This window comes from Hipposideros armiger, unplaced genomic scaffold (assembly GCF_001890085.2).
Source record: "Hipposideros armiger isolate ML-2016 unplaced genomic scaffold, ASM189008v1 scaffold_84, whole genome shotgun sequence".
In the NCBI taxonomy this organism is placed as follows: Eukaryota; Metazoa; Chordata; class Mammalia; order Chiroptera; family Hipposideridae; genus Hipposideros; species Hipposideros armiger.
In genome coordinates this window covers 3,237,901-3,262,129 of record NW_017731434.1, presented here as the reverse complement: position 1 = coordinate 3,262,129, position 24,229 = coordinate 3,237,901, and the positions used below count along the sequence as shown (strand labels likewise).

Below are 24,229 nucleotides of genomic sequence, written 5' to 3'. Positions count from 1 at the left end.
TTGTGGAGGACGTTGCTTCACTGGCCCAAGTTGGCACCATCATTTTGCTCTTCCCGGGCGAGGCAGATCAGTCGCCAGATTCTGGACGCCGCTCAAGGCACTCCAGCTGGCTGCTGGCCACACACGGTAGCGCATGGCAACCCACTGCAGCAGGGGCTGCAGCCTACCGCGTTGCTGGCGACTGACGGCAGCCCAGCTCCAGGTTGAGCTGTTGTTCAGCATCTTAGCTGTGGAGGGCAGTGTCACTGGCCCTCATGTGGGATCCGAACCAGGGTCCTCTGGCGTCCCAAGCCAGCTCTTAACCATCGCGCCACTTGGCCGGCCCTCCAGATAATTTTAATGTGGGCCATCTTGGACTACATTTTGAGAGAAATGATTTTTTTTCAACTCGTCTTTCTTTGGGCAAATGTTTCAATTTCACAACACTAGGGAGTTCACTAATTCCAGAGGTGGAATGACTTCTCAAACAAAACAAAACATTTAAATATCCCGGAAAATAGATACAACAATGTTTACAGAATCACTGTTTGTAATAGCCCCAAACTAGAAAAATCTCAGAAGTCCTATTGGCAGTAGATGGATAAACTGTGGCATAGTTATATAATGAATGCTCTCATAATGGGGGGGAAAAAACCCCAAAGAACCCCAAACCACAGCTACATTCAACAACATGGATTAATCACACAAAGTTGAGGGAAAGAAGTCTCAAAAGAAATGCGTATTGCGTGATTCAATTTATATAAAATTTAAAAACAAGCAAAGCTAAGTTATATTGGTTAGGGACCCATACGTAAGAAAGGCCAGGAAATGATTATAAAAATCAGGATGGCGGTTACTTCCTGAGGAGAGAAAAGCTGTGCTCAGGAGAGATGTGGCGGAGCTTCTGCGGTTCTCTAGTTTTTTACTTTTGTCGTGATTACACAGCATTCATTGATTATTCTTTACATATTACATGCATTCCTGTATGTACACGAGTATCTCACAATAAGGAAAAAATTAAAACTTCAAAATATCTAAGTCTCCCTCCCCCCATAAATGTGTCACACGGAATCCTTACAGGAGAGTCAGAGGCTGCCATCTGCACCTTGTTTGTGTCCCTGGCTAGAGGCTGTCCTGAGGGGACAAGGACTTCGCCCCTGTGTGTCTGTGGCCCTCACAGCACTTTGCCTGTGTTACTTTCCCTCACCTTCCTTTTTCTTTCAACCAACATTTTCTGAGTGCAAAAAATGTATTATGTGCTGGAGAGACCAAATTGAATAAAACCTAACAGTCCTGCTCTTAGCGCTCACAGCTCAAGGGCAGAGACAAAAGAATTAACAGCAATTTACACTTTTAGGAGGTAAACATAGGAGCTATAGATAAAAGAGCACCTTACACATTCTTGGGAGGGCATGGAAGCTTTCTGAAGCAAGTCCTCATTATTTAAAATAATGAACTTTACCACTATTGACTGAAGCATAAGTGCTTTTTGCTTATGTTTTTCATTGTTTTAAATCCCTTCCACCCTCGCTTCACTGCTGCCCTTGCTTGCTAGCTACCTTCCTCTTCCCTCCTGCTCTCTATCTCTCCGTCCCTGCTTTGCTCACTGGGTACCCTCCCTCCATCACCCCCTCTCTTTCTAGCTCCTACTCTCGCTCACGCCCTCTCCTCCTCACCCCTCACTTGCTCCCTTGTTCCATTATGCTCCTCCATCCCCCGTTCCCTCCCCCAGAAGTCCTTCTAAAACAATCAGGTAATTCTAACAACGGCTTAGAAGATAGGTGTTGTTACCCCCATTTCACAGATGATGAAACTAGGCTATGGAAGATGAATTAAGTTTCCCAAGGTCATACAGCTAAGTAAGTGGCAGAAACCTCGTTCAAACCCAGATCTCTGACTCCAAAGCCTTTGTGCTTGTTGACTCCATTATACTACGTCCACCAGTTCAAAACGGCTGGATGGTTGAAGTTGGTGGGAGTGGCAAGAGGGAAGTTGGAATGGTAGACAGTTGACTTATAAAGAGGCTTGTATACTCTATTACATGAGAATAATGGGAAGTCACGGAAGGGTTTTTAAGAAATGGGTTGATATAATCAAACACAGGTACATAAAAATCTGTGATAAATATTTGTTGAATTGGAAAGAATTGCAAAAATGTTGAAGCATAAGGCAAAGAGCACTGTATTAGGAGTGACGATACCTGGTACTGTCCCCAGTGGGCTTCAGGACTTGGAATAGCCACCCATCCTCTTGGGGCCTCCGTCATTCGTACAACTGACCCTCTTATATGTCTAGTAAGTTCTCTGTCTTAGTATCTAGTGCGTTCCTGGCACAAACACTTCCCAAAGTCCATTGAAGAGGACGCTAATTAGACTAGGGGTTGACTCCATGGCACCTTCTACTTCATCTGCACGCAAGTATTCTCATTATAATTACCTAGTGGAGGGCCTGTGGGACTTAAAAGTGGGTTATACCCTCTACTTCATATTAACAAACCCCAACTATGTTCTGGGACCGCTCCAGTCCTCACAAGGTGGTTGATATTTTGCAGTTTCCCTCTTTGTTTTGCAGTGCCTTGCTGAACTGTATTAGCTCCTGCATTTAACTGACTTAACATGCCCTTTCCTAACTAGCCCTGAAATACATCCCTCCTCCATCGCAGTCTTCTCTAACCAGTACTGCCCAACACTCCTCAACCTTACATGCTTTTCTAAATTTATCTTCCTTCCAGAAGAAACCCATGCCTCTATTTCCCATCCTTATCTCATATAATAGAGATCATGTCTCTATTGACACTGATAAATAATTAGTACAAAAACATTGTTTTAAAGAACATTGATTACATCCTATTTTTCTGCATTGTTTGTAACTGATAACCTGGTGTTTGAACATAATGCCAGTGTGGGGTTCATACAGTTTGGTCTGGCCATTATCCAGAATTTCTTTTAGTCTCTGATGGAAACACATTTGTTCATTACAACCTTTCAGTCCATTTGTATTACCTTCCCCTTTTATCATTGTAATGAACCAATGGCTCTTTCACCACGAACAACTGGTTGTAATTCACTGTGATGTTGAACTTTTCACTTCTTGTCCAGATAGAACCCCCCATTACCCCACACCTACGTGCCCAGCTAGGTGGTGACTCTGTGAGGATAAGGTCATGCTCAGCACCGTACCCTCAATGCCTGGCTCTAGATAGGTAGGCAAAGAAAAGCGGAATGAAAGAATGTATCCTCATTTCCGTATTCCCTCTTCCTTCTCCTTACAGAATCAAGCTGTTGTGGGGCAGACATACATGGTTGGAGCTCATTTTCTGACCCACAATCTGGACTTTATGGAAGGCTATGGGATTCTCTCTTATAAATACTGGGCAACTTGGTTTCAGAAACAAGGGCTACTGAGCATAAGCACTTGAAGGGTGATACTTGTTTTCTGAGGCCTGGGAGGAGGAAGGCTTTAGCTGGACCATTTCCTGCTTTTAGTTCCATCGAAAACCAAGCTCCTCATTTTACTTTGTGGCTTAAATACGGGGATTTATTAATTTAATAAAATAAAAGGACACCTGTCATTGCTACTCAGCCAGAGTCAGTGTGGTGTGTGGAACCCAAGGACGTAAGGAGATTTAAAGACAAAATCAAATAATCAGGCTTTCTAGATGGAGAAAGCAGCCTTTGACTTGTGTGAGTAGGGAGTAGGAAATCTCTGAAGCTATGTGGTATCCTCATTAGGCCCAAGAAGCAAAGTTCTGGGAACAAAACTCTAGAGGCAGTGAGGCAATTTAAAAAAAATTATAGAAGAGGGGCGTGTGTGTGTGTGTGTGTGTGTGTGTGTGTGTGTGTGTATGTGTGTTGGGAAAGGATGGATTGGATTTTTATGAAACGAAAGAGAGCCCAACTGAACTGGGTGGGACCAAAGCCTTCTCTGTCTACTCTTCAAATTTCTCCCTCTGTTCTTCACAGGTTACCTGGACATTGGACATTTCTTGAATCTCAAAGTGTGTTCTCCCTGCTCATCTAATTCCCACACAGAGAATATTTTAGGAGAACAATAAGTGGCTTTTATATTTTCATATATAACTGTGTGACTCAAAGGAAATGGAAAAAAGCCAGCTTACTAAGAATTTTTATTTTTAATTTTTATTGGGGAACAGCCATGGTCATTGGATACACATTACTTTCATGCTTTTAATGGCATAGTTGACTCTTTTAGGGAAGGCGCAGCTCACAGTGGCCCATGCGGGGATCGAACTGGCAACCTTGGTGTTAGCAGCACCACACTCTAACCAACTGAGCTAATCGGTCACACCCTAAGTGCTTTTGAAGTCACAGGAACTATTCTCATTGCTTACAACTTTAGCTAATTTAAACCAGCTAACAACGTGCTAGTGTTTAACACCCTTAGTGAACAGGTAAGAATGGTGTGTAATTAGCATATGATTGTTTTGAGTGAAGGGGACTTCCTCAGCAATTGTGCAAACTTGAAAATAAGGTGTCTTCCAACATACAGTAAGTTTTTGCTCTGTAATCAATGCTGACAATATTAATTTACAGCAACCGTCTTTTCCCATGAATAGCAAAAGTAAGCTTTGTGATGTCCTTTTGTTCAAAGAACTCCAGTTTGGAATCAGCACAGTCAAAATGTATGAGGTTTTAATGTATTTAACCGAAAACTAGGTAAGTGGATTTACTTCTGACTTTAAGAATTTGCCATTTTTTGGTCTGAGACTTGATATGAAATCCTGCAGTAAGTGATGTCCTGATCGGTATACAAAAATATGTTTTTATAAAAAAGCTAAATGCCAATGAACAGGAAAGATGATTAAATTTCCGAGTTTTCACCTGACTTCTTGGAGAGCAGTCAGTGATAATATTTCCCATCAGTCAGTGGAACATATTGCTAAACGGGGAAGGTGGTCACACTGCTTTGGAAATTGCACATTTTGTCTACTCTTCCTCTTTAGTTCTGTGAATTTGAAACCATTAAAACAGTTGCCTGGTTCAAACACTGCCCAGATCTGGTTGTGTTTTTCCTGAGTTTTCCCACACTGTTCAAAACATTGCTTGAGTTTTCCTTTTGTTCTTCATATTTTGGCGCCATGGGGCTTCTGAGACAAACCAAACTGTCACCGAGTGCTTTATGAGTACTGTGTGTGCAACCTCCTTCCTCTTCTAATCTTGTCCTCTGTTAAAAGCAGACGGAGCCTGCCAGCACAGGGACCCCTCCCTGCCAGAAGAAAGCAGCCGAGGCTCAGCAAGGCAAAGCCTTCAAATGCAGCAACTGTACCCAGTCTGGGGACAGGCATTAGTTGCATTTTGCAGAAGTTAGGGTTATGGAAAGACTGCTTGCTCCTGGGCAGTCACCATGTCACATATCCGGTCAGGCCACATATTTCTCCTCATCCTCAAGGCCACAGAAAGCAGTACTATACATACTTTTACTTTCGAGAGCATTAAGGACAAGCTTTAGCAACAACTGGAGAATGGTTTGTAATCTACATTTTTCCAGCTTCTCTATACATAGGACTTCCCAAAGGACAAGCAGTTTGTCCATTTAAAACATTACATGGTGTTGCCTTTCCTTCTTTCTCCTCTTCCTCCCAATTCTGTCTGAAATTTAAGTTTGACTTACAGCTATGAAAAATGTATCCTTTCTCAAAGTGACCTTCCTAAAACATCTGATCAGTCATTTCCCTGTTTAAAATGGTTCCCTCCATTACCTGCAGTATTTAGCGCACACTTCCTAGGAGAGTCTAGAGCTGTATTATTCAGTGCAGCAGCCACTTGTGGCTTCTGAACACTTGAAAGGTGACCAGTATAGCTGAGGAATGGAATTTTTAATGCTATGTAATTAAAATTGGCCTAACTTTTAAAACTGGGACTTAACTCCATTATTAGAAAATTCAAATACATTGGAACAACTTGGGTATGTGAAATCTACCTTTTCAACTGTAAATTTTATGAAGTACAAATACAATTCTAGATTTTTGATGAAAACTTAGCATGTTAATTAAGATACACTTAAGTACCAGATATTGAAGACATATTAAAAAAGAATGTAAAAATATCTCAATAATTTTTATATTGATTACATGTTGAAATGATAAGACTTAGAATATATTAGGTTAAACAAAATGTATTGTTAAATTAATTTTATATGTTGCTTTTTAATTTATTTGTTGTTATTAATATAACTACTGAAAAATTTTAAATTATGTATGTGGCCCATATTGGACAGTATTAGTCTTTAGAAAATGTATTGAATGAGGGAGGAATGAATGAATGAATGAATGAATGAATGAATGAATGAATGAATGAATTGGGTTCAAGGATCTTCACAGTCTTGCCTCGACATAGTCTTTTTAGTCTAGTCTGCCACTACTTTAATTAATCTGTTTGGCACTACATCTTGTGCTGACATTATTGGGCTCTTTTACGTGTCAGTGCTGTGTCTCCACCTGAGAGGGGATAAGCACAAGGATAAGAACTTGTATTTATCCTTTAGGACCCAGTTCAGATGTCCTCTTTTCTCTGAAACCTTTACCCACCTTTACAGGCCCAAGCTCTGTGCTCCAAAAGACCTGGAACATTCTGTGAATCCTATTCCTATATGGACCATCTTGCTGTGGGCAAAGAGTTTCACGGATCTCTTTTCCTCTTTGAATTCCCAGCATTAAGCATTATGGCTTGGGCATTAACGATGCCCCCTAAATGTCTGGATATGCCAAGGAGCTTAAATGGAACAGAATCAATTCTCTGCTGGTAGAATCCATGGCAATGGTTCCTGGAGAGGTTTTGAGTTAGCGTGACCCCAGTGAAGGGACTGACCTGAGATGGGCCAAGGCAAAACCCGCCGTGTGATTAAAGCCACCACAGAGGAAGAAAATCAAGAATGTGCACAGACAAGGACAAGGGTCTGGAGTGCTTTTCTGCCTGCTGTTCCGGGAGGATACAAACAAGCCTTGAGCACAACTCATTTCAACAGGACCAGAGGGGTGCAAAGAATATTGCACTGAATCAAAAGCTCTTTTCGGGGAATCTAGTCAAGGCCTGACAATCAAAAAGGGAGTGGGTGGCAAGACGACTATTTCAAGCAGAGTCATAAAAAATGAGTTTTGTAAGTCTCTCAGAGACGGATAGAAGATTTTTGCCTCCTTTGTCAAATCAGAGGACAGAACCTTAGGGCTCCTTGCTGTCCCTTTCTCCTTAATGTAATTTTCTGTCCAATGGCAGGAAGGGTTGTCTCAGACCCAGGCTGTTAGTATCGCTCAACCTCCCGGCTGGTCCAGAGTGAAGCCTGGGATGCTTCAGACTCAGAACTGAGGAGTGAGCCCAGTTGAGGTGAGGCATTGATACAAGGGGCCACACAGCCAGGAACTAGGAATTCCCAGAGCTCTTCTATAGCCAAAGAACTCATCTCAGGGCAATGTGCAGGGAAAGGGAAGTGGAAACAAATGGGTTTTGTAAAAAACCCTCCGCTTACCATAGCTCAGCAGTCTCTCCGCTAGAAACAAAAGCCTAAACAAGGATGTTCATTTACTGCATAGTTGTTAGTACTAGACAAATACTAGACAAGTACTAGACAAACCCAACTGGAAATAAACTGGTTGAATAAACTATGGAATATCCACATTATGGAATATTACATAACTATTAACAAGAAAACATTGTGATATGTATTGACTTCCAGATGTTTCAGAGAAGTGTATACATGGTGGTGGTAGTTTTATGAAATCAGAACTGTCCACTCCAGGGGTATGTGTGTGCTTATTCAGGGTAGATAGGTCCAGGTGAGAGAGGGGAGGGGTGCGGGAGAGAGAACAGAGAAGAGAGAGAAAGGAGGAGGAGGAGGAAGCGGAGGGAGGGGGTGGAAAGATACACAAACTGCTCACACTTGGGTATTTGAGGGGAGCAAGGTTGGAAGGTGCATTGTTACAATTTTTTGTTTGTTTTTATAATAGAGATACTTTTACTCTTCATTTATTATAGTGAGCTTTTCTTACTTTAGTAATTTGAAAAAAATATCCTTTGAAATAAATCTAATCTCAGCTACCAACGTGAACACAATTTTAACACAGCTAGGTCCATTGAATCACCTGCTAATGCTCGCCTCTATTTAGCCTATTTGATCTTCGGAGAATCTCAAGGGAAATTCCTCCCACCTCCTTACCTTCTGGGGCATGGGAACCTGGCAAGCATCCCTTGATATAGCCTCTCCCAAATTCCCACTAAAATTCCCATGACTCAGAAAAAGATAAATAGTCACAGACATTCTGATAAATTGGATTGTTACCTATTGCCCATGGAACTAGATTTCCATTATCTGCTCCTGACTAAGAAAATGACCAGAAAAGCAGGCATTTGTCTCATTCTGCTATGTGGCCATGACTTTCAAAGGCAAGAGCTGTTCTCCCTCTGTCCCATCAGGATATCTTTTTCTATATCTAATTTAAGACTGTATTACTAAAAGAACAATTGAGGAGAGATGGGGGATGTATCCCAAACTACCAAGCCTGGTGCAGAAGGGGCAAGCAAGCAGAGCCCCAGGAGGAAGTGCATCGAGGGGTCTTAGGGGACCCTGCTCCACAAACCTCAGCCCCAAAATTCCACGTTAGGGGAGGAGGAGCTGTGCCTTCCAGTGTAAGATCTGAGTGTGAGCAGTTTTGAGTACTCAAGAGCATGTAAATGTGATTAACAATAACCTGCACATCCTATGGGTCTGGAGGGTCCCCCTCCATCTCTACCCCTGAGTTGAAGGAAGTGGCCGATAATAGTTGCCAAAGGTGGCTGAAACAATCTCTCCCACCCCACATCCTCTTCTGAGTGTGATCTTGCCATCAACACCCTCCCCTTGAATTTGGGCTGGCCTTAGTGGCATTTTTGTAACAGTAGAATGCAGTAGAAGCGATGCTGTGTGACTTCCTACGCTAGGTCAGAAGAAATCTTGCAGATACTGCCTTGGTTTCTTGGAACATTCACTCTCTGGAGGCTCTCATTGGGGTGCCACCTCTGGAACCCAGGAGTAATGCTGGGAGAAGCATAAGCCATTGTAGAGAGGCCACACGTAGTGGCTCTAGTTGACAGTTCAGCTAAGCCATCCCAGCCCAGGCACCAGACATGTGAATGAGAACCAGTCTTTGAAGTAGAGACAGCAACCCTGGCTGTGGTAGTCCCCAGCAGTTGACTCATCCCAGCTGAGGCCCCAAACACCATGGAGCAGAGAGGAGCCATTTTTCCAAATTCTTGATGCACAGAAGCCACGACTATCAAATACTGGTTGTTGTTTGATGCCACTAAATTATGGATGGTTTGTTATACAGCAATAGATAACTGGAATAGAAGATTGAGTAAACTTAAGACAAATGGAGGTTTCTGAGGAAATCAGCTACAGTAAAAGCAAAAGGCACACCATTCCAGTGACTCAGGAGGTAAGAAGACCTCTGAAAATCACAAAATATAGAAATTAGAAAATTTCTAAGTAAAATTTCCTGAACCCTCAACAATAAATATTTATCGAGTGCCTTTTCTCCCCTTGCACCAGGCACTGTGCAACAAACACACTGGGGGTAATGCTGTGAACAAGACAGAAATAATTCTTCCCACCAAAGAAGTTACTTTCTATTGGTCACTATAGAAAAGAAAAGAAGTAATTATAACAAAGCATGGTAAATACAAAGATGGAGAAAGAAATAGTGCTATAAGACCACACAAGAGGGACAATTAATGTAGGCTATTGCTAGTTTAAACAGCATGTAAGAAGATATGGTTGCTATGAAATAAAAGAAGAAAGTCATGAAATGAGAACAGGCTTAAACTGAAAAGCCAATGTCATGAGATGAAAAAAATATGTTAAGGTAAATAAAAATACACATTAAAAAATCAGTGTTAGTAGCTACAGAGCAGGAATGAGGGTTTGAAAAATTGAATTGGTTATCTGGAGACAAATTTGGGATTTTTCTTAGAATGTAGATAGCAAAAAAAAAAAAGGAAAATAATGGAGTGGGTTATAGATTTATAACTGTGCTCTCCAATACAAAAGTCATTGTCACATGTTGCTATTGAGCACTTGAAATGTGGCTACTCTGAATTGAGATGTGTTGTCAGTGTAAAATACACACCAGATTTCAAAAACTTGATAAAATCAGTGTCACCTGTATCTTTTTACTTTATAAAATGTGGCTGCTAGAACATTTAAAATTACATATGTGGCTCACCTTATATTTCTAGTGGACAGAGTCGTATGAAGGAAGAGAGTGGAGATCTAAGAATTTTGTGTTTTGGGGAATTTTGAGGAAGAATAAGGAAGAGTGGTACATAAAAATAACCAAAGAATAATTACAGAAAACTTTCTTGAGTTAAAAACAATATGTCTATGCCAGTGAAAAATCAGTGAAAGCAGACTTATATCTGGACACAAATTTTGAAATACATGGAAAAATTAAAAAAAAAATTTTTAAATATACTAGTTGAAAAAAGTTTACTTCCAATTTTGTCTCTACCTTTGCTCCACAACACTAAATGCTTGAAAGCAGTGGAGCAATGTTTACTGATTTTACATCGAAAAATATTGTGACCTAAATTTTATATTCAGTGCTACTATCATTTGTGTGTAAAGCCACTATATCGACATTCTCAAATAGTCACAGATAAATTGAACTGAAAATAGTTGTAGTTACTTTAGCCAATGGAAGGAAGAATCAAAATTAAGAATTCAAGTACAGAGTTCAAGATTTAAAAGTAATTTGGGGTTTTTCCTTTACTTCTGATAGACTTCAAACTTAGAAATTTGGTCAATCAAGGGTTATCAATTGGATTTTGCATCCAAGGGGTGAAATTTGACCTTATGGTATCTTCTGCTTCCACTCTTTCATGGTCCTACCAGGAACTGCATTTCTCATCCTTTATCCCTCAGTTCACTGCAAGTCTCCTGTCGGGTTAGATGACTACCCAGAACAACAATGGATACTGTTGTATTTCAGGACTTACTAAAAACGGCTAAACTATTTATGAAGTTGGGACACTAGAGCAGTAGAATTGCTGAACAAAAACATATTTTCTTCTTTACAAAAGCAGAGTTGCCAAGAAACTTGATTTTCTGCACCTGTAAAATGCATGTTTAATGAGTCATTGGCCTCTCTTTTTTAATAAATTATTTATTTATTTAAACTTTATCGGGTACAGCATGGTCATTGGTTACACATTGCTTTCATGCTACAATGGCATAGTTGACTCTTTTAAGGAGGGCGCAGCTCACAGTGGCCCATGCGGGGATGGAACCAGCAACCTCGGTGTTATCAGCACCACGCTCTAACCAACTGAGCTAACCGGTCACCCCTCTTTTTATTTTTTTAATGATTAAGACTCATAAGTAACCCAGGGACTTTTCACTCTGACATGCTACAGTTCAATTATTTTTTCAATAATAAATTCTCTCACTTTGGGGAAAAGAGCTTCGTCATGTGGGTTACTGCTAGTGAACTGGGTATGGCTGTGGTACTGCTGTGTCGATCAAGTTTCAACAGCGACCCTGAGGCACAGCGTCCAGACCAGACAGGGAAGACAAGCCACAACCGTTACCGCCGTCTGCCCTCAGCGCAGGGAGAGCGGGGATGGAGAAAAGTTCTGTTCGAACGCTTTCTCAGCTGCAGAGCAAGGCTGGCTTTCTGAGGGGGTGGGGAAACAGCTGGAAACTCAGGGGATCCATTTGTATCACATATGCCTCTATCCCTTGGTTTATGTTACAAGAAGTTCTAACTTTGTTTTATGATGATGGCACAATAAGGACATAAGGAAAAAGGCAGTGACTATATACATTCTGCTTTGCTTTTTTATTACCTTTGTTTGAAATTTCATTGCACTTTTTCTGGCTGACTGTCATTAGGCAGGGGTGTCAGCTGATGGATTCACCGTAAGCTGGGCCACACTGCATGAAGCCTGAGGGAAGTGCTTGTGGAGGGTGGTCTCTTTCTGGGCTGGACCACGGTATGGCTCTAATTCCTAAGTAAGTCTCGCTGAGCCGCTGTTTGTCTCATTTGCATCTTGAATTGCATTCACCAGCCCCACCAAGTTTTAAGGAAACCTCTTAAATGATGTGGGAGCCCATGTGGAGGGTGAACAGCCCTGCTTTGGGCTCAATAAACCAACGTGACGGGGAGCAGGTGCTAAAAATCCAAGAGCATCAGAGGAACAAGACACAGATTGTCACTTGGCATCAGGGAGATTAAGCTGTTGGGAGAAGACCAGGCAGGAGCCCACAGGCCAGAGAACACAAAGGGACAGAGGCTTTCCCTTTCTCCAGTGGAAATAAAGCCTGTCCCTCCCTCTCTCCTGCCCCCCCTCCACTCCCCCTTCTGTAGCCTGAGCTGCTGGCAACCCCCTACGGAACACCTGCAAACAATTCTTACCTTCTGGGCCCAGCACTCTGCCCTCCCTGTCTCTGTGCTAGGTGAGAGGGAAGCTTGCTCATCTCCGCAGGCAGCTGCATTGGTAGAGGACAGCCATGGGCAGAGGCCGTGGGATACAACAGCCACTCTGAGAAGTCCTCCGGGAGTCCTGAGGGCTGGGGCCCACACTGCTCTGGTGTGGCTTTAAATACTTGCGAAGTGGATCATAAATGTTAGCTCACCACAGACCCAGCTGCCAGCATCTCTAAAATGCAGGGGAAGCTGAGAGGTGAGCCAAGTGGCACTTCCTTTTCCAGGAACTGAGATATTTCTAAGGAGGATTCCAGGACTCAAATCTATCTGAGAACTCGGTGAGCCCTGCAACCATGCGCCAATCATGGGTGAGTGTGCAGAATTTTGGTTGGAATAATACAAGACAGAAAGCAAAGAGATTTTCTGACTCCGAAAGCTGTTCAACTCTGAAATACTTAGGGATTTTCTCACCTCTACAAATTTTGAAAGTGGAAGAAATCTCTTTTGTCTGGATAATTTCTGGATGTGTTCCAGGCTGCACATGGGGTGGAAATCACTAATCTTGGAAAGGCCTATGCAATCCTGAATTCTTAAGTCCCTGCTGATATACAATGCACTTTTTGTATGCTTGTTTTAAAAGACCTAAGTCTTAATTTTATGTGGCAATCAGAGATTACATGACGCACAGCAAATAGATTTTATCTTGCGCATCAAGTCCTATGAATTGGTGTAGCTGTCTGGGGTGCTGTGCTAACAAACAAACATATTGAGGCCACATCTGGTACTGCAGGCAAGAGTACGATGATGGATTAGCAATGTCTGCCATGGATACAGAAGTTGAGGATTATGGCTCTAATGCCACATATTTGACATCCCTGCGTTAAATCAAGGGACATCTTTCAGACTTCTTTACCCAGGACTAAGTTCTTCGATTCTGGAAAATGGACCATGAACAGGTTTAGAAGTTAAGAAGAATTCATTATCAGTTGTTTCCTCTAAGGAATCAATGTAGCTGCCGTAGAGACAAGTTTATTATTTATGGATTGATGTCTCCTGTCAATTTACTGTGAATAGCAGAAAGCAGATGTTCCCTCCCCCTATTCTGCTTTGGGTCCTCAGGACTTTGTTCCTGGAATACTGCCTCAGCATCCCAGTGATCGCCCAGCCTTACATTTTGGGGATCTGTTCTCTACTAGGCAGATGGAGTGAGCTGTCTAAATTAAAGCCCTGATTATGTCTGTCCCCTTCAGTTGTTCCCATCATCCAAAAGACAATTATCTGCTCTTCCATAAGGTTCATCTTGATCTGGTTCTTGCCTGCCTCTCCAGCTCCATCTCTTGTCCCTCTTTTCCTTGGCACTTTATGTCGCATTCAGGTCAAGTTCCTTGTTCCTCCTGACCTTTTTCACTTGAGGCCCTGCTCCCCTCACAGCACACCCTCCTCACCTTGAGGGTAAACTAAGTGGACCTTCCTCAATGCCTTTCTTTCTCCCTTAGATTCAGTTAAAGGGTCCTTGGAAATCACTCTGTGCTTGCTTCGACCCCTTATTGTGATCACAGGTTTATCTATGTTCCTTGCTAAAATCCTAAGTTCTACCAGGCCAGAACCACGTCTTATTATCTACATCCAAACCACTAGGGCAATGGATGGCCCATAGGAGGTGCTTGAAACATGTTTATTAAATGAGTACATGAATGGAGGTTAGGTAGTTTTCCCAAATTCATGAAATTAATGGTGACTCAGCATGGATTATTGCTCATAATCATTAAGTTGACACGACCTATTTCCCCATAGTATCTTCATTGTTTTACTGAATTACCTGCTTTCCTGGCCCCATATACCGCTTCTTTCTATAACAGCAGTTGCAAGGAATTGAGGCAAAAGAGCCAAGTGCCAATTATGAACTGTGAAAAAAATCTAGAAATTCAAAGTCATTGAATCTTAGGTCTAGAAGGCAGAGCTTATGCCTCATCCATGTCTCTCTCCCTCCCTCCCTTCCTCCCTTTCTCTCTTTTTTGGAAAAGGCAGTTTTCAGCAATTATAATGGCATCTGTGAGAATTGTATGACCAGATTTCATGGTCCATATGATGACAAATAATTTAATTTTGATTGCTACAAAAGGGAAGAGAGTAAGGGACCCATATTTTGGCCCAAATTGTGCAGTTGTATGCAGCTCTAATTTCCAGATCCCTTAACCAAAAATGTCCTGTTTTCTCTCTCTCTCTCTCTCTCTCTCTCTCTCTCTCTCTCTCTCTCTCTCTCTCTCTCAACGCGTAACTAGCTCATTTGGAGCGGGAAAGGGAAATGATTCACCTTATGTAGCTGTGTCTTCGTTTCATAGTAGGCGATCACCGGGATGGATGCTCGGTAGTAGGTTTCAAGGCGCTTGGCGATGGTGCAGGTGTTGTCTGCACATGGACTGCTCTGGAGGAGGCGGGCGGTCATGGTGTCTGCAGAGCAGTCCATACAGATCACCAAGTGCGGGTCTCCAATCTGGGGGGGTGGGGAGCACAACACGGTTAGAAATTCTACTCTGTGGTGTTCTGGAAAGCTCTGGGAACCCTAGTTCTTCTCATGCTTGGCCTTCTGGTTCCTCTCAAGGTCCCAGAACTACATTGTGACAGTTCGGACTGGTCTTCATGGCTCCATATTTCCAGGTCAGTGGCTTTCCACATGCTGCCTCAGAGCTGTCTTTTGCCCTCAGCTTTGTCACCTCACGTAAGGCAGGGATTATCTAGAATGCTCCCCAATGCAGTCACAATCTGTTCTCCACACTAAAGGGAGTGTGTGTGTGTGTGTGTGTGTGTGTGTGTTCCTCGTGGAAGCCTTCCCTGACCTACTGAGGCAGAGTTAATCGCTTCCTCCTCTGTACCACCATTATACCTTTTTGTAAAAGATTTTTATTAAAAATAGAGCTAACATGCACTATTATGTTAGATTCAGGGGTAGACCATATTGTTCAACATTTATATACCTAAAGAAGTGATCATCATAAGTCCAGCAACCATCTGACACTGTACCACACTCTCACTATATTATTGACTATATTCCCCATGCTGTACATTGCATCCCCATGACTTACTTGTTTTATACCTGGAAATTTGGAACTCTTTTTCCACTTCCTCTTCCCCCACGTTTTAAAATTTACCAATTACAGCTGACATTCAATATTATTTTATATTAACTACAGGTGTACAGCTTAGTGGCTAGACATTTATATAATTTAAGAAATAATCCCACTGACTAGTCTAGTACCCACCTAACACTATACATAGTTATTGCCATATCATTGACTATATTCCCTATGCTTTACATCCCCATGACTATTTTGTAACTACAAAATTGTACTTCTTTTTTTTTTTTTTTTAAAGATTTTATTGGGCAGTTAGGGGTTGGGGAACAGCGTTGGGGAATCGAGGAAGGGGAACAGACAAGTTGCTGTCCTTTTGTTCTTTAGTCTAGTTGTGGAGGATGTTGCTTCACTGGCCCACGTTGGTATTATCATTGCGCTCTTCCCAGGAGAGGCAGTCGCTCGCTGGCCATTGGACGGCCGCTCATGGTGGCTCACGGCAGCACATGAAAGTGCATGCAGCTGCCGGCCAGCCCCACTGCAGCCTACGCCGTCGCTGGCGACTCACGGCAGCCCAGCTCCAGGTCGAGCTGTTGTTCACCATCTTAGCTGTAGAGGGCTCAGCGTCATTGGCCTTCATGTGGGATCCGAACCGGAGCCCTGCTGCTCAGAGCTGGCATCCCAAGCCAACTCCTAACCAATGCACCACTCGGCCAGCCCCAAATTTGTACTTCTTAATCCCTTCACCTTTTTCACCCTGTTTCCCATCTATCACCCCAATAAATCTAGTACCCATCTGACATGATACCTAGTTATCACAAAATTATTGACTATATTCCTTATGCTATACCCTACATCCCCATGATTACTTTGTAACAACCAATTTTTACTTCTTAATCCCTTCCCTTTTTCCCCCCCCCCCCCCCAATGTCCCCCCCCCCCAATCTGGCACCCTTCAAAATGTACTCTGTATCTATGAGTTTGTTTTTGTTTCACTTTGTTCTTTTTCAGGACTTTTCTCCCATTCTTTTATTTGGGATGCATTTCTTGGTTTCCTCATTTTGGCCTCCTCTCTGTTTGTTTCTATGTATTAGGTAGATCTGCTATGTCTCCCAGCTTGGCCAGGTGGCCTTATGTAGTAGGTGCCCTGTGGGGCCCTGGCACAGTCTCTCTGGTCACCTGAGCCGGGTGCTCCAGAAGTGTCCCTTGTGTGGCTGTGTGTGCCCCCCTGTTATAGTTGAGCCTTGATTGCTATTGGGAAATCAGTGTGTAGGATTGACCCTTAGGTTGACTGGCTGTGGGGTTTGGTCACGTCCACAGCTTATGGGATGCAGTGTGGGAAGCTTACCCCATGGGGTGGGATTCTCCCCAGCAGGCTCTGGTGCCTGTTGAGATTGCCCTTTGAGTGTGCCATTTGTGAGGCTAATTGGGTGGTGCCCTGCTGTGGCCTGAAGCCAACTTCCAAGTATGTTGGTTCTGGGGCCTCTTGGGAGAAGCTCCAGTGTCGGCCCAGGACACCCACTGCTTATGACTGGCAGGGGCTACCTGGTAGGAGCTACACAGCGATCTGCAGTTGTTTCTGCTTGTGCTAATCCTAGAGGCATGTGGGAAAGGCCACTCTGTGAACTGAGGACTGTTGCCACTGGTACCAGGCCTGGAGTCACTCTGCAAAAAGCCAGGACACCTGGAGGCCTGCTGCCACCTGCCGGCTCCCTTTAGGTTCAACTACTGATAAAGCCTCATGCAGTACATAAGTTGGGTGAGGCAGGGTCTCAGAGAGTCTCTAGATTGGGAAGAGTTGTGGTCACCAGGTTAATGTAGACTCTGGTTTGGTGCCGGTGCTGAGCCTACAGCAAACTCAGCAAAAATCTCAGAGCACACCAAGGCCAGTTGCTGCCCACCTGGGGCCTGTGGACTCAGTTTTCTGAGAAAGAATGTAATGTGGGAGGGGCTGGCTGCTTGTGGAGAAAGTGTCTCAGCCAGTGCTCAAGTTGTGTGGGGCAGCATCCTAGCTGAGTCAGCAGAATGGAGCCATGGCCAATCAGATTCACATTAGGTCTGTGGGGGCGGGCTCAACACAGGAAAGATGGCGCCTGCCTGCTGGCTGCATGGGATCAGGACTCCTCGCCAGGAAAATGGTGACTGTCCTCTAGCCCTCCCCCTGCAGCCACACACCTCAGTCTGCCCCCTCTTCCCTATATGTCTTCAAGGTCCCTTGAGTCACTGTCCCTCCGCTGGAGCTCAAGGTGAGTGCCTGTGAGTGAGCGAGTAAGACTGAGCGCGGGCCAGTTAAGAGGATGTCTGGGTTTCCCGCAGCCTTCTGTCCCACCTGAACAGATGGAATCCCCACTGGTTTTCACAGCCAGATGTTGTGGGGCTCCTCTTCTTGGCACCAGTGCTCCGGGCTGGGGAGCCTGGTGTGGGGGGCTGGGGTCCTTTGCTCCCCTGGGGGGAACCTCAGCAGCGGAGATGTCCCTCGCGGAGATTTGGGGTCTGTTCTACATCTCTGCCCCTCCTACCAGTCTTAACGTGGCTTCTTCTTTACATTTTTAGTTAGAGAACTTCTATTTGGCTAGACTTCAAATGGTTCTCCAGGTTAATTATTCTATAATTTAGTCGTAATTTTAATGTATTCATGGAAGTATGTAGCTACAGTGTTTATCTACTCTGCCATCTTGGATCTTTCTATTCTAGCATTACATCTTATACCAGCCACCAGCAGTGCAGTGTGACTGTGTCTATATTATGTGGGAGTTAGTAAGCATAATGGTTGAACACGCAAAGGTTAGAGTCAGGCTGCTTAGGGTCAAATCCTGGTGTGGTGACTTGTCTCCAAGATGGTCTTAATCAATTCCTTGCCTCAATGTACTCTAAGCTCTTCTCCTATGGAGACACAGAGCCCATACCTCCAACTCCTTGAACCTAAGCTGACCTGTAACTGTTTTGACTAACACAATACAGTGGAAATGATACAGTTAGAAGCAAGATCATTAAAAAATGTTGCAGTTTCTGCCTGGTCAACTGCCATTCAAGATGTCTAGCCATTTTGACTGTTGAGCTATGAGGCAGCCCAAGCTAGCCACTCAGACAGAGGCCATGTGGACAGAGATACCCAGTCAGCCTTTGGCTGTTCTAGAAATCTCAGCCCTGGTTCCAGACATGTACATTCAGCCTTTGCCACTGACTGTATAAAGTCAACTGTATAAAGGGCCCCAAGTGCCAACCAGCCAGCCAAGCCCATCAAACCACAGAACGCTATTAGAGAAAATAACAAATTATTATTTTAAGCTACCTGACTTTATCATTAACTGAAAGTGTTAATTTTCAACTTCTCTGCCTCCCAATTTTCTCATCTTTACAGTGAAGATAATCACAGAATTGCTGTGTGGATTAAATAAAGTAATGTCAGTATGTTGCTTGGCATATAACACTAAATAAGTATTAGCGATTATGCTCATTTTCTCTATTAGGCTACGATCTCTTTGTATGCAGGGATTAGGAGTGCTCAAATCCTGGTCTCATGTCTTGCATATAGAGTAGGTAGGTGATTAAAAAATGTCAATGAATGAATGATGATCATATGATCAGTAGCATGAATTGATCCATCTCCCCATCCTTCTCTTCAATGTTCTCTTGCTCCTGATGTCTTTGTATCTGTGTTGCCTCTACTACCAACCCCAGTACTGCATCAAAAGAAACTGTTACTCCCTCCTGATTTTGCAATAATTAGGTTGTAAGTAATACAGGGAGGATAGCCACCGCACTGTGGAAAGTGCCTGGGATGCATGGGAACAGTCAGGCTGGGGAGGACTTTTAGGTAACACAGAATGATAAGTAGATAAGTGTTGATCAAACATTTATCTACTCCCTCTGAGGGATGTACTTTAAGGAACAGAGTGGAAAGATTCTCCAAAATCTAGAAGAGTGAAATAAACTTCTGGAGTATGTCATGCAACTTTTCTTCAGTATTAATTGGAAAACAAAAATGAATATTTGAGCAGCAAGGCTGGATGAAGGTGTAGAGGAAAATGACCCTTGTCTACCAGCAGAGGGCGAGCTAGGGTTCAGTTACAGAGCTGGGCTCCCTGGAGCAGTTTCTGGTTGGAGCTGCAATGAGAAGACTTGGAGATTTTTCCATTTGTGGGGGTTTCCAGGCCATTCTTGGGGACAGGAAAGATAATTCAGGGACTCATTCAGGTACAAATAGAAATAATGTGTATCTGATCAGGAGCTATCAGTAAATGACCCTCTGGACCAAAATAAGCATGGGAGGTAGAGGTAGATTTGTCTTCCATATTGATTCTCCAGTTGTGGTCCTTGGACCTGCAGCACAGGCATTATCTGGGAGCTTGTTAGAAATGCAGTCTCAGGCATAATCCAGAGCTGCGGGATCAGTCTGCATTTTAAGAAGATCTTCAGGGGATTCTTCACAAAATAATTGCTTGAGAAGCTGCTCTACCACGCCATTTCCTCATGCTGAGACTATGGGGTTTGAACTACCCTATCTCTCCTGGAATCAGCACTCCCTTCCTGCACAAAAAGCTATCTAGTGTCATTCCATTTGGAAGTGGCCTGTACCACTGATGTTTTTAATACCTAAAAATTTTTGAAATGTTTAAATGAAATACCATTTAATGATTTTCCAAAGCACTTTGATATGTGTCTTTAGGAAGTCCCTTGGAGTAGTGTCTCTTTTTCACTGGACTGTGGTCAGCCTCTAGCCTCTAGCATCACCTGACTGGGAAAGCAGAGAGCTCTGCCTTTATCTGAATCACTCACAGAGCCTTGGGGACAACTCCCTGCTCCCGACATCACCCTGCTGGTATCCTTGGGGTTCTGCCACATAAGCACTGAGTTCTTCATGGCCTTTGGGTATTCCGAGGACCTCTATTAGAGCACAAGTGCCCTTGGAAGCGTGGTGAGATACCATAAGCAACATTTCAGCAGTTAAGGGCTTTACACACAGCCATCCCTTTAACCTGTTCAGCACCCCTGCTGGGAGGTATTATCTGTACTTTAAGGATGAGGAAATAGAAGCTCACAGAGGTTAACTTGCCCAAGGTAACTGAGAGCTAGTTTGTAAGTCCTAAGCCAGCTGCGTGTAACTCTGAAGCCTGGTGACTTCACCCTTGTGGAGGACACCAGAGCCTTGAGAACGGGGGGCTCAGGCCAGATGCCTGGAGGGTCAACAGGAGCCAGGAGAGGAGGGCTGGATGGTGGGAAAAGAAGTGGGCAGTGTCAGTGGCCATTTTATCATATTTTTTGGAAGCGAGCTCCTGCTACCTCTTGGGATCTAGTTGTGATCAGCACTCACCCCAGCTGAGAGCAGCCACCAGGATGACTATGTCAGCTTCAGTGACTTGTGCTAATGGTTTCGCCTTGGTAATTCCAGCAGGTGAAGCAGGAGGGGGAGTTTACCCTGCTGTCCTCTGACCCTCACTTTAGTTTACTTCTAATTAGGTGAGGACACCGGTTAGGCCATATTTACCAGTGGGCAGGGTCATGCCATCTAGGAACTTTCTTTTGTTGAGAATGACAGCTATCTTGTTCTCTCCAGGTGCCTCCACTTCCTCATTTTAAAATAATACTTTCTACCTCAATAGAACAATGGTGAGGATTAAATGATTTAATACAGGTTAAGTGCCTGGCCTATTTCAAGCATGACATACATGCATGCTAACATTATTTACCGTATTTCCCCATGTATAAGATGCTCCCATGTATAATACGCACCTTAATTTTGGGGTCTGGAATTTGAAACAAAATGTATTACATAAAGTTATTGAATTCGTTTAATTTATAATAAAATTCATCCAACTCCTCATCACTGTCAAAACTCCCAACCATTAGCTTGTCCTCATCTGTGTCTGATGATGAATCACTGTCTTCATATGTTGCCTCGTCCTCAATTCCATCTATGGCATTTGAAATCTACAACCACTGTATAAGACGCACCCAGTTTTTAGACCCCAAAATTTTCAAAAAAGTGTGTGTCTTATACATGTGGAAATATGGTAATGTGGGCCTGGCAATATAGTCATCCCTTTGAATTGTAACAACCTCCAATGGTCGATTTGGATTTAGAGAGTCGAAGACCCCACCCATGGTTTTAGCCTAAGTCACATGCTCCAGCATGCTTACCAGTCTCTGCGCAGGGGTAAGAGCCCCTGGCTAACAATAAAGAGGCATGCCAATTTCCCATTTGCTCTCACCCTGAAGTATATATCCCCTGGGGAACCTCATTAGAGGAAGGGTATCTGGGTCATTCCAGCATTCCTGAACACACTACCCTAAAAATAATAACAATACCACCCCAATGCCACCAGAACTCCTGCCCCCACACTGCCATTACCCAGCTCAGGGTTCTGCAGTGAACCAGATGTCAGATGAAGAGAGCAGAAAATCTCAAGTGGAAAAATCCCAAGGTGGTTACCAAAGATCCTCACAATTCCAATTCCAAACAACTGGATAGAAAACACCCACTAGAACGTACACTGGCCAGATGCATAACCTTTTTTTTTTTTTAAGTAAGAGCTCATTCTGAAGGTTAAAATACATTTATAAGCAGAATCATTGATTCTGTAGCTGGAACGTGTTATGGGATAGTTAAGAGTAGTCAGGCAGAGGGATAGTAATGTCATCATTCACACATCCAGGAAAACCAGCAGCATATTCAGGCTAAGGGAACAATTTCAGCTAACAGGCTCCTGGGAGCAAAAAGCTAAGAGCAAGCATATGCATTTTACTTCTGCTAATGCATTTAGGTTAGTTTGGCTATTCTTGAGTAAAACATTGGGTTAATAGAGGAAAGTGTTTCAATTTCACCCTAGGGAACCAGGCTAAGCACACCCCTCTTCAAGATGGTAATCTACAAAGTGGGGATAATAATACCTACTGAACATAATTGTAAAGATTAATAAAATGACATATGTAAAGCATCTAGTTCAGTTCCCAGCATGATTTAAGTGCTCAAAAAAACCCCCAGCTATTATTCTGCTAGTTATGTATTCTGTACGATTTTAACTCTATAAAAATGGGTACAACAAGGACTGGAAGAACATATATCAAAATATTAATAGGTGTTGCCTCTGAGTGATTAGTTATTCTTTGTTTAATACTTTTCTGTATTGCCTGATCTAAATAATTTTTATTTCTATAATCACCAAAAATACACATAATTTTGAAAAAAAAACTGTAACGATTTATTGCACACCATTTGCATGTTTATAAGCATGTAAGGCCCCTTTTTTAAGGATTCCATCTAATTTTCCCAACAAGCACTGAGGTAGCTATTTTCCACCTACATTTTAGAGAAGAAATTGAGCTATGTCAAGTTCAATGACTTGCCTGTGAGTTGTAAAACCAGGCTCTGCCTACAGGCCTGTGAACACCCAAGTCACTGCAACTGAGGGTTCTCAACTGGGGTGGGAGATGGGGTGGCGGTTAGAAATCTCAGCTCCTTTTTCATATTCCTTCTGTCCCTGTCTCTCTCTCACACATGCAACCTGCATGTGCATGTGCATGCGTGCACACGTCCCCACACACCTGCTGACACCCTGCCCTTCCCTAGTATACCATGTTGGATACGGAAGGGGACAAAAACCATCCTTGGGAATAGATGAAAGGAAGATAATGGACAAATTACACACAGAGTTACCCCTGAGCTGTGGACATAGCAGTTTGTGTTTGGTGTTTAGTGATGTCATGTACAGTAGCCAAGCAAATCCTCAAAGGACCTTGCATCTCAGAGAACTCAGCTATAGGTATGTGAGTGTCTGCCTAGCTAACAGAACTGCATTTTTCAGCTATGGATGGTCCCATGCACCAGGCACATCAGTCTCTGTGATACAGAAAGGCTGGTGAGATGTCCATAGGCCAGCTAAAACCATTTCCAGGCCTGAATGGGCTTCAAACACAGTTGCAGAAACACTCATTATGCTGCCAACCAGGCTGATTGCTCTGAATCTGAAGAAAATCAGATGTCTGTATTTTTCTTTCTCAAACTTCAAATTAATTACTCGCCTGTAATTTAGAGAAGGCTGTACAAATGCTGGGGTTCCTGCAGGGCATAAATGAATCAATAGCAGCTTATTCTGTGTTTGTAGCATCTTTATTCTTCTGGTCAAGTTTACAGCAAGTGCTTGTTTTTGAGAGTTGGATGTGTTCTCTTGCACACAAGCCTAACTGATATTAAAATTAATATCATGCTTGATCTTCACCGACTCCTCCAGCAGTATGTAAAAGGCTGTTTTGGTAGATGTCTCACTTGAAGGTCATCGATTTAGTAATGAAATGGCGCACTTGTATATTGTTTGAACTGGCATCATGAATTTTAGCATTGGTTGAAACTGTCTAGTCACCATGTGATGTCTCCTTCTTACTCCTAAGTTCCAGTTAGGTTTCTTCTCTGCGCCATTCTAACACCTGTTCGAATGGGACCCACAGTGGGAGAAGTTTTGCTTTACTTTGGGGAAGATCATATGGGTGATTTGAATTCATACACACCCAAAGGCCAGGGATAGACCAATTATCTGTTTAGAGCCTAACTCACTTTATCTGGTTATAAGCCAAGGAGAAAGGTGTGACATAGCAGGGATTTACAGGTGTGCATGAAGTGTGATTAAAAAATAAATGACCCTGGGCTGGCTGAGTGGCGCAATGGTTAAGAACTTGCTTGGGATGCCAGAGGGCCCCGGTTCGGATCCCACATATGAGGGCCAGTGACACTGCCCTCTACAGCTAAGATGCTGAACAACAGTTCAAC

General features: G+C 43.2%; 1 protein-coding gene and 1 non-coding gene across 4 annotated transcripts in view; both read right to left on the bottom strand.

Moving 5' to 3' along the window:
* Positions 1-24,229, bottom strand: part of AK5 (adenylate kinase 5) — a 225,566-nt gene that overhangs the window by 5,936 nt on the left and 195,401 nt on the right. For all 3 annotated transcript variants that reach the window (XM_019644035.1, XM_019644036.1, XM_019644037.1), the window contains one exon: positions 14,709-14,888. In XM_019644035.1, coding sequence (XP_019499580.1) covers positions 14,709-14,888 — 180 coding nt within the window. The remainder of the gene's footprint in view (positions 1-14,708; positions 14,889-24,229) is intronic.
* Positions 4,210-4,283, bottom strand: TRNAS-GCU (transfer RNA serine (anticodon GCU)). Its single transcript has one exon. It is a non-coding gene; the product is annotated as a tRNA-Ser (tRNA).